General features: G+C 41.3%; 1 protein-coding gene and 1 long non-coding RNA gene across 7 annotated transcripts in view; one reads left to right on the top strand and one right to left on the bottom strand.

The window, feature by feature from the left end:
* The window catches only part of ARMH3 (armadillo like helical domain containing 3), a 205,240-nt gene that overhangs the window by 86,837 nt on the left and 108,513 nt on the right, over window positions 1–9,890 (top strand). For 5 of the 6 annotated variants that reach the window (XR_004269933.1, XM_032281392.1, XM_032281393.1 and 2 more), the window contains 2 exons: window positions 7,178–7,260; window positions 8,202–8,328. The exons of the other annotated variant lie outside the window; for it this stretch is intronic. Coding sequence is in view for 4 of the 5 variants with exons in the window: in XM_032281392.1 (XP_032137283.1) it covers window positions 7,178–7,260; window positions 8,202–8,328 (210 nt within the window). In the remaining variant the exon portion in view is untranslated. The remainder of the gene's footprint in view (window positions 1–7,177; window positions 7,261–8,201; window positions 8,329–9,890) is intronic. 6 annotated transcript variants of the gene reach the window in all.
* The window catches only part of LOC116553836, a 9,315-nt gene continuing 1,414 nt past the window's right edge, over window positions 1,990–9,890 (bottom strand). The window contains exon 3 of the long non-coding RNA XR_004269935.1: window positions 1,990–2,082. This is a non-coding gene — a long non-coding RNA (uncharacterized LOC116553836). The remainder of the gene's footprint in view (window positions 2,083–9,890) is intronic.

Genomic DNA, 9,890 nt, shown 5'->3' with positions numbered 1-9,890 from the left:
AAAAAAAAAAAAAAGATTGGCTGCCTCTGCCTCTGGGAATTTACATGATTTACATGGGACTTAGGGGAACCATCAGAGTACCTGGTCCTGGCTCAGCTTCCCAGAACCCGTACACTCTTCCGTATTCCACCTGCATCTGCATACTGCAGAAAAGTCAGAACTCTACACACTGTTATCATATTGTTTCACCAAATACGATGCACAAGACTCCCCAAGGGAGGGAACATGGACCAAAGCTGAGTGTGAGACTGATAGTTGCCTCTAGTACAGAGTCAAAAGAGGCAGCATTTGTAGTCAATTTGAAGTTCCTGAAAAAAGCCCAGAAACTAATTTTTCAAGGGGCCTGCTATAAAAGACTTTCCAATGAATAAATGAGTGTGTACTGAGTATTCACTTCCCTACAACTTAAACATATTTAATGTGTAATGTAATACCTCAAATATTTTACTGCAGTAATTTCTCAGTTCTTCACTTAGTGCAGAGTAACAGTACTTGGAGCCAGGTACCTGGCGCCTCATTTAGTATAATAGATGAAATAGTAAGATTAGGCGTTAAACCCAGGGTCCCTGAGGATTTCGTAGGATAGTGTTGGTACTTAGTACACTGTTAGTTTGGATTTCGAGCTATGGTGATTATTTTGTTTTCTTTTTTCCTTTTTAAATTTTTCCCAAGAGGTGCTGAAGGGATTTGGTGATTATTTTTAAGATTGCCACAGAGTTGCCTTGAAGGCTGCCCAGGGTTCATTTTGAATTTGCATTCCTGCTCAAGTCCATGTGCTCTCTGTTAATTATTTTTGGCTTCTTTCCTTTTCCCTGTCAGTGAGGAAGCATCTTTGTATGTTTGTCCCTGTACTCAGTTTGGCGTACTTTGACGTGAATGTCAGCCAGTCGGTTATGCAGAGGTGACAAAAAGTGGGACTGGAGTGTTTGTGAGGCTCTTGGGAGTGTCTGTGGAAAGACAAACATTGACGTCTTGTTTTTCTTTTTAATTGGGGTAAGATAAACATAAAACTTACCATTGTAGCTATGTTTAAGCATACAGTTCAGTGGCATTAAGTATATTCACATTGTGCAACCATCACAACCTTTCATTTTCAGTAGTTTTTTTTTTTTTTTTTTTTGAGATGGAGTTTCACTCATTTTACCCAGGCTGGAGTGCAATGGCGCGATCTCGGCTCACCGCAACCTCCGCCTCCTGGGTTCAGGCAATTCTCCTGCCTCAGCCTCCTGAGTAGCTGGGATTACAGGCACGTGCCACCATGCCCAGCTGATTTTTTGTATTTTTAGTAGAGACGGGGTTTCACCATGTTGACCAGGATGGTCTCGATCTCTTGACCTCGTGATCCACCCGCCTCGGCCTCCCAAAGTGCTGGGATTACAGGCTTGAGCCACCGCGCCCGGCCTCAGTAGTTTTTTTTTATCTTGCCAGACAGAAACTCAATACTCATTAAACAATATCTCCTTTTTTTTCTTATTGTGAGAATGAGTCTTGCTCTGTTGCCCAGGCTGGAGTGCAGTGGTGTGATCTCGATTCACTGCAACCTCCGCCTCCTGGGTTCAAGTGATTCTCTTGCCTCTGCTTCCTGAGTAGCTGGAACTACAGGCGTTCACCACCATGCCCAGCTTATTTTTTATTTATTTATTTTTTTTGGTAGAGACAGGGTTTCACCATGTCGCAGGCTGGTTTTGAACTCCTGACCTCAGGTAATCTGCCTGCCTTGGCCTCTAAAGTCCTGGGATTACAGGTGTGAGCCACTGCGTCTGGCCAGCAATAACTCTTAATTCCCCCTCATGCCAGTCCCTGGTAACCACTGACTCTGTGAATTTGATTATTCTGAGTATTTCATTTAAATGGAATTAAACAATATTTGTCCTTTTTTAACAAGTTTATTTCACTTAGAATAATATCTTCAAGGTTCATGTATGTTGTAGCACATGTGAGAATTTTCTTTAAGGCTGAATAATATTCTGCCATATGTATATTCCATATTTTGTTTATTCATTCATCTGTTGATGGACATTTGGGTTGCTTCCTCCTTTTGGCTGTTGTGAATGATGCTCCTGTAAACATGGGTGTACAATACTTGTTTGAGTTTCTGCAGTCTCTTGTTTTTTTGAGATTGTGTGGGTTTAATTATCTTAGGCCAATAGAGTGAAGTCCTGAGACATTTAGAGAGATGTACTCTGAGCTGGACAGGCATGGTGGCTCATGCCTGTAATCCTAGGACTTTGGGAGACCGAGCTGGGTGGATCACTTGAGGTCAGGAGTTCGAGACCAGCCTGACCAATGTGGGGAAACGCTGTCTCTATTAAAAATGCAAAAATTAGCCAGGCGTGGTGGTGGGTGCTTTTAATCCCAGCTACTTGGGAGTCTAAGGCAGGAGAATCTCTTGAACCCAGGAGGCGGAGGTTGCGGTGAGCCAAGATCACGCCACTGCACTCCAGTCTGGGTGACAGAGCGAAACTGTCATAAAAAGAAAAAAAAAAGGAAAAAAGAAAAAAGAGATGTACTCTGAGCTTACAGGATTTTTCCCTTGGTCACTTTGATATGTGAGGGGCTAATCAGTGGAGTTGTGATCAAAGTATGGTTTTTGGTGGCAAATATAGGTATTGGCCCTAGACAGCTCCCATATCCCCAACAAATGTTTTTTAAATTGAAGTTTGGGTGGATCCAGTACAGTGAGAAGAATGTACTTTTTTTTTTGAGACAGACACTCGCTCTGTCACCAGGCGCCAGGCTAGAGTGCAGTGGCATGATCTTGGCTCACTGCAACTCCTGCCTCCCAGGTTCAAGCAATTCTCCTCCCTCAGCCTCCCGAGTAGCTGAGACTATAGGCACGCACCACCACATCTAGTTAATTTTTGTATTTTTTTAGTGGAGACGGAGTTTCACCATGTTGGCCAGGATGGTCTCGATCTCTTGACCTCGTGATCCGCCCTTGGCCTCCCAAAATGCTGGAATTACAGGCATGAGCCACCGCACCTGGCTGAGAAGAATGTACCTTAATTGCTTTACATAATATCTGGCACCTAGCAAGCACCTAGTAAGTGTTACCTTTCCTGCCATTTATGACCATGGTGTTTCTCACTTTGAAAAGAGGTGAATGCAGTTTGAGGGAGGTGATTTCTGTAGTTAAGGGTCTCTTTTTAAGGTATCAGTTAGAGGGTATTAGAAAAAAGGAAGGTTTGAAATGCTCTGTGTGAGCTTCTGGGCACAATAATTAACTGGTAGTTGTCATCACTCTTCTGGAGGAAATGATCATTCCTCTGTGAAATGTCTCTTGGCATTGGTATTTTGGGACATCCCATTCCCAGGGTTGTGGAGTGTGGGCCCATAGACATTATCTCAAGGTTTGGAAGGTCTCAACTGCCAAGCTTGCCCTTATTCAAAAGGATATTCTCTGCAACAAGGCATGCCATTCTTTTCGAGGAGGTGTAATGGGCAAAACTGTTTACACAGTATTAAGTTTCTATAGCATAAGGTCATGCTTCTTTGGAAATCTCTCAGACCAGGAGTCAGGCCTTTGGTGAAGAAGAATCCTGTGTTAGCCCTTTACCCCCTACTTCATTTTAAAAACTATTATTTAACAATGAGAAACATGATAAAGCAAAGGATTAAATTAAAAGGTACATACTACCCCTCATATCTTCATAATATATCTTACAGACATATGACTAATTAACAATACTATGTTTGTACAATCAGCCCCTTATTTTATAGTTATCTTAACTCTTCACTGTATGTATGGCTACTTCTATGAGTGTCCTTGGAACAATTTGGCTGGTCATGTGCCCAGATGGCATCAAGTGGACAAGTGGATCAAGGGCAGTTTTCTAAAAATGTGTGTGTATGTGGAGGGGGTGAGTCAGGAGCCTGCCAGCATGAGCTCTGTGTTGGCACTGAGATCCTGAGTGCCAGTTCTCAGCTGTCCTTGAAACTGCCCTTGACACAAGAGCATTCTCTTCTTTGGCCTAAACCTCTGTCTTTTTTGGCCTAAACCCTGTCTAAGCTTAGTCTGTATTATAATGGTTTATAAATAAACCTGGTTCTTAATTGTTTATAACCATTTTTTTTGTTTGTTTTGGTTCTGAGTTTGAGTAAAGAAAGGGGATCTTGGCTCCCTTTAATGTCCATATCCAATCATCTTCCATTTGCAGTACCTAATTTTGAAGAAAGCAACACTGACTGAGGGAATTAGGAACAGTTTTAGTTGATAGTTCTGTGCTTAAAAAAAAAAAAAAAGATATGAGAGAGAAAGCAGCCACAAGGGGAAGAGAGGTGACAGCAGAGAACAGGCCCAGGAGCTGGGAGAGAAGCCTGCTGAGGCTGAGCAAAGCTTCTGGGAGTCTTTTTGTGTTGCCAGTGAGTGGCAGGAAGGCAATAATGAGGTATTAAACACTTGTACTTTAACAAGTAGCTGAGGACCAAGGGAAAAAGGGGACCAAATACATGAAAATAACATAGAGCAGCTAGCAGGTAGATAAAGTTATAAACCAGAGTCTAGAGAAGTGCTGGTAGCAGTATGGTGAGCAGACCTAATCACGCCATTTATAGTAAGCTATATCCCCCCTTTAACATTCAACTTGATCTCGTACCTTTATTTGTTTAATCTTCTTAATGGCATGGTAGAAAGAACACTAAACAGGAGACCAAGTTCTAGTTGCAACTTAGTCACTAGCTAGTTTGGGGTGAGCGTAGAATGGGGTACGGAATTTTCTTATCAAAAAATGAGGAAATTGGATTAAATGACCTAACGTATTTTCTAGCTCTAAAAATCTATAATCAGCTATGTCAAAGCCTCACTGACTTAGAACTCCCATCATATCAGATCAGAGTCTAGAATCAGTGTACAGTGGTGTATAGGACACTGAACAGTTGATATAATGAGTGTGAAGTCAGGGAGATGATGATGGAGAAAAGCGCTATTTCATGGGATATTTGGAACATTCTGTCTTGAAGAATTGCCATCTGTGATGTCAGAGGCATCATTTTAGTTGCCTGTTAAATTCCCTGTAGAGAATTCTTACTTCCTGGTGAGAAGACCTGGGCTCTTTGGGGAGTTGGATATCTGACCTGCATTTTCAGGGGTAGAATGCAAGCTGCCCTAGCACTGACTCTCAGAGTATTGTAGTACTGGATTCTCCCTCAATACTGTGGCTCCGCTAATGCCTGTGGCAGTTGGGACACAGGTTGCCTCTTGGCCTGTGCCAGAATTGCTCTTTTACTCCTCTAATATTTATCACTTTGTCATCCTGGACTCTGAATCCCAGAGATCAAGACTAGCTGTAGTCCAGCAGAGGAGCAATAAATCATTGCTCTGACATCTTTTCCTCCAGGTTTCCTGCCCCTTAATTACCACATAGCCACTGCTGAGGCTGCATCTCCGTGCTGTGTTTTGCTAGGGACAAAAGCCCTTGTTGATTGGATGTGTGTAAAAGCTGCTTTGTCTCTAGCTATTAAATTTTGCAGAGCTCCATGTGTGCTACCCATCCCTTTCTCTCGTCTCTATGAGTTTATAGAGTCTGATTGTCAGGTAATATAAAATTAACAGGGCTTGTCTAAGCTCTGGGGATTAGGTGGTGGGGTGGGCAGCTCCAACATAGTTCAGCAAGGTGATCTTCATTAAGGAGGGAAGTTTGGGTTAGTCATTTTTATGTGGATTTTAGCTAGCCTCCTTATTCCTGTGCTCCTGGTAGGAGCTAAGCAGGTTGTGTGATCCTGAGTGGGATCCTTTTTTTTTTTTTGCCCCCAGCCCAACAGAGCACTTGATCACTTAACATGCACCATTAAAAGGGCCAGCTGCCTATCATTTACCTTTTCATTATGAAATCCCAGAGAACCCAAGTTGGGGCCAGGGGTAAAGAGTTCATAAATGAAGATGCCTATTTCTTTCATCCCTGGCAAGGCTTTTTTGCTATTTGAGGGGAAGATTTAGGCTTTAGAAACAGAATGTGGGTGAAGCCAGCCTCTTGTACTTTCCTTGCCTGCTGTTTCTTTACTGTACCTGTGCTTTTAAAGGATTGAGAGTGAGGGGTGTTGTGTGGCAGGCAGTAAGAGTCTGGAGAGTCTCACTCCTACTCATCATTCCCTGCTGTTCCAAATCAAAGCTCACATCTCTTCTTTAAGAGTAGTAAACTTCACACAAAACTCCGACAGCATGGGAGAATGAACTTCTTTGCTGACAAAGAAGCAGATATGGTCCTAAAAAAAGAGAGGTCAAGCCTTTTCTTGGGTCGGTGGAAGGTGGGAGTTTGAGGGGGAGAAGATGGAAGGACCACAGATTGCCTGCAGCTGCTGAGTTCTTTTATAGTATTCCATCAAGTAGGGGAGGTAGGTACAGGAGCATTATCTGAGATGGGCAGAGAAGCAGGATTCATTTCATGGACCAAATGTGCTAGGTGAATGAGTATAAGGTAATTGATAACTTCTTTTATGCTTAAAATTTGTTTGCAAAAATGTCTGAAGCTGCACTGTTAACCTAGGGACTTAGCAACAAACCTCTTTACTGAGGTTGCTTGGGTTTTAGCAATCTCTCCCCTCACTAAGGATTGCCAAGTAGAGATTTCAGTAAATGTTGTCACTGTCAAGAGAGGTCAGTGCAAGCTACACTTTGGTTGAAGAGTTAGAGCAGTTAAAGGCTTTTTTTCTCTTTATGAGCTCTCCTCACCTAGAGCTGCAGCCCAGCTGTAGTTCTACAGTATAGCTGCCACATCTGGTGACCAGTTAGAATGGATACATGTTGCTCTTAGCATTGATGTCTGAAACGCATACATGTCTAAAGCCTGGTGATAATAGAAGCTAGCAGCTGAGAGTGGAATGAGGACCCTCATTTTCACCTGTAAATTGAGCAGATTTGATGGGGAAATCACCATGTGGGAGTAAATTTGAAACACCAAGATGTCAGTTTTATAGTCAAATTTCTGAGCTTAATTGCTATTTAAGAAGTGGGAAAAGAAGTAGATATTTAAAAACCTTCCATGAGCAGATAAGCATACACGTGCTTGGAAAGGTGAGTGCTTTCCTTAGATATACCTACCTTATCTGCTTTTTAAAAGACCTTGGTGGCTGAGACTTACTCAAACTCTGAATATTTTTAGAGCTAGTCTGTTTTTATTTAGCTTTATTAGTTATGGCGTGAATAGATGTTGATATCTCTTTCTCTCTCTCTTTTTTAAAGCCTTGATAAATTTGCTGAAGTTCCTTATGTCAAATGAGACTGTACTTTTGGCCAAACACAACATTTTTACATTAGCCCTTATGGTGAGTATCAAAACAAGTATTTATTTTTCTGAAGCCATATGCTAAGGCAGAAATATACTGGTTTGAAACAGGAGCTGTTGGTTTGTCCAGGGACCAAGTCATAGAGGGAACCAGGCATATATATATATATATATATTTAATCAGAATCTGGGCTAGTGGTCCCTACTCTCACCTATGTCTTTGGCAAACTCTGCATGACTCTCTTTCCTTCATGAAAGTATGTTGTCTGGCAGGGGCAGGTATAGATTAGATCTCTGTGTCTGAATAGTGAGCCTTGGTCCCAACTGAGACACTGCACTGTAGACTACTGCGGTCTCTATGTTGGTAAATAGCAAAGCCTCTGAGGGTTCCATCATGGCTGCACTTGGTTTCTGAGGGACATTGCAAATGCTTATTTATCTGGCTGGTTATTTGGAATAGAAGGAAGCCATTGTGCATTTTGACTGTCTTCTTAGGATATTATACAATGTGTTCTTAAATGTTCAACATTAGAGGGAAAAAAAGTCTTGATTCATAGCATTTGCTGATTTTCATTGTAGAGCTACACCCACCCTGGCCAATTTCAAGCTATCAATGTGACATCAGAGTCATGCAGAGTTGGGAAGCAATGTGCAGTAGCACACCATTATGTGGTGTTTCCACCACACAGATATAATAGGTATAAATCTCCAGAGCATAGGTTATAGTAAAAGGTAGAAAATAATTAGGGAAGTGATAAGTTTTTAGTATTTGCTGCTTTCATTTTAATATAATTTATTTAATTATATGTTTATATGAGTGAAATTTTAAACAATGGCTGTGTTTAACCACTGGCTTATAAAATTCCTGAAAATTTTATAGTCATCTCTTATAAAACAGTAAGAGCTGGCTACAGCATACCACTGATAATTTCTGGTCTGCATAGCATGATGCCTATATATGGGCCTTTGCTTTGTTTTTAGATTGTGAACCTATTTAATATGTTCATCACATATGGCGACACATTTCTGCCAACCCCCAGCAGCTATGATGAACTTTACTATGAGATTATCCGCATGCACCAGAGCTTTGACAACCTCTACTCCATGGGTAAGCTGCCTTTTCTTTTTACTCCTCTCTCCATCAGTTGTCTAGCTTTTGGCATATAAGAGGAAAAGACTACAAAAGATTCTCCTCTAGTTGTTTGGTGCCCTGTGTGGCACACAAATATAGTAGCCTCCTCTTCTTAGGCAATAGGAAGGTACATGTGGGCCTTTTTGCCTTTAGGAATTCAGATTTTATCTCAGTGTAAAGCTGGTTATTTTATCCCTTTGTTGATGTTTGTGAGAGAGAGAGGGAATAGGGAGGCTTGTGGATTCATTGAATGCCAGGGAGAAGGAGGTGAAAGAGTGGGTGGGAATTGACAGCAGCAAATAAAAGAACTTGGATCCCAGAACATTGTGTAATTTGAGGATGTCCAGGATTTTAAGGAATCTTGGTGTACCTATGTATTTTTAGCATAACTTACAAGTGGAAGTGGAAGTGGGCATTAGATAAAAATCTTTTTTTGCAAATCTTTTGGTGATTGGCTCACTGAAAATGTACTCTCTAGCTACGGCAAATATAACTGATTTCTAAAAGAAGACATATGTCCCTGTAAGTTTGGGATAAGGATTTATTTAATTCTACCTGTAGTTTAAAGGTTAAGGAAAAATCTCTACAGATTGCACAGAAACAGCCACTCCGTAAAACTATCTTATTTATTTATTTGTTTAGAAATGGAGTTTTGCTCTTGTTGCCCAGGCTAGAGTGCAATGGCACGCTCTTGGCTCACAGCAATTTCCGCCTCCCGGGTTCAAGCGATTCTCCTGCTTCAGCCTCCCAAGTAGCTGGGATTACAGGCATGTGCCACCACACCTGGCTAATTTTGTGTTTTTAGTAGAGACAGGGTTTCTCCATGTTGGTCAGGCTGGTCTCAAACTCTGACCTCAGGTGATCCACCCACCTCGGCCTCCCAAAGTGCTGGGATTACAGGCATGAGCACTGCACCCAGCCAAACTCTCTTATTTTTAAAACCCAAACGTATTAGCTTTATTGAAGTATAATTTATATATAATAAACTGCACACATTTTAAATATACAAATTTTAATGAATCTTGACATATGTGTATGTATGTGAAACTATTACAGTGGTCAGGATAATAACCATATCTGTCACCTCCCAAAAGTTTCCTTGTATCTCTTTAGAATCCTCTCATGTTTCCTTCGTCACCTTCACCCACTGTGCCTCATCCCTGGGCAACCACTGATTTGCCTTCTGTCACTGTAGATTAGTTTGCTTCATCCTTTGTGATGAGATTAATTGTGAAAACCCCAACCTCTCTTTGGGACTCCTATATCATGAGAAAAAAGGAGAGGATTTGAAACAAGTACCAGGAGAAAGAATAGAAGCAGCAGTGGAAAGGAAGGGTTGCCTGGGAGGAAAATATTTTTTTTCTAGTATACTTTATTTTTTAGAGCAGTGAAGAAAAACTTTCAAAAGAGCTTAGTAAGAGAACCTTTGCTATAATGTCTTAGGCAGTGCAAGTAGGGCCTTGTATTAGTAGGATGTTTTCAGTGGCAAGTGTCAGAAAACTCGGACTTAAAACTATCTTTTTTTTTTTTTTTTTTTT

The sequence above is a fragment of the Sapajus apella genome, unplaced genomic scaffold, assembly GCF_009761245.1.
Source record: "Sapajus apella isolate SASKATOON/1434 unplaced genomic scaffold, GSC_monkey_1.0 scaffold13, whole genome shotgun sequence".
Lineage (NCBI taxonomy): Eukaryota > Metazoa > Chordata > Mammalia > Primates > Cebidae > Sapajus > Sapajus apella.
The sequence above is the reverse complement of the archived record's forward strand: the minus strand, read 5'-3'. Positions and strand labels throughout refer to the sequence as shown.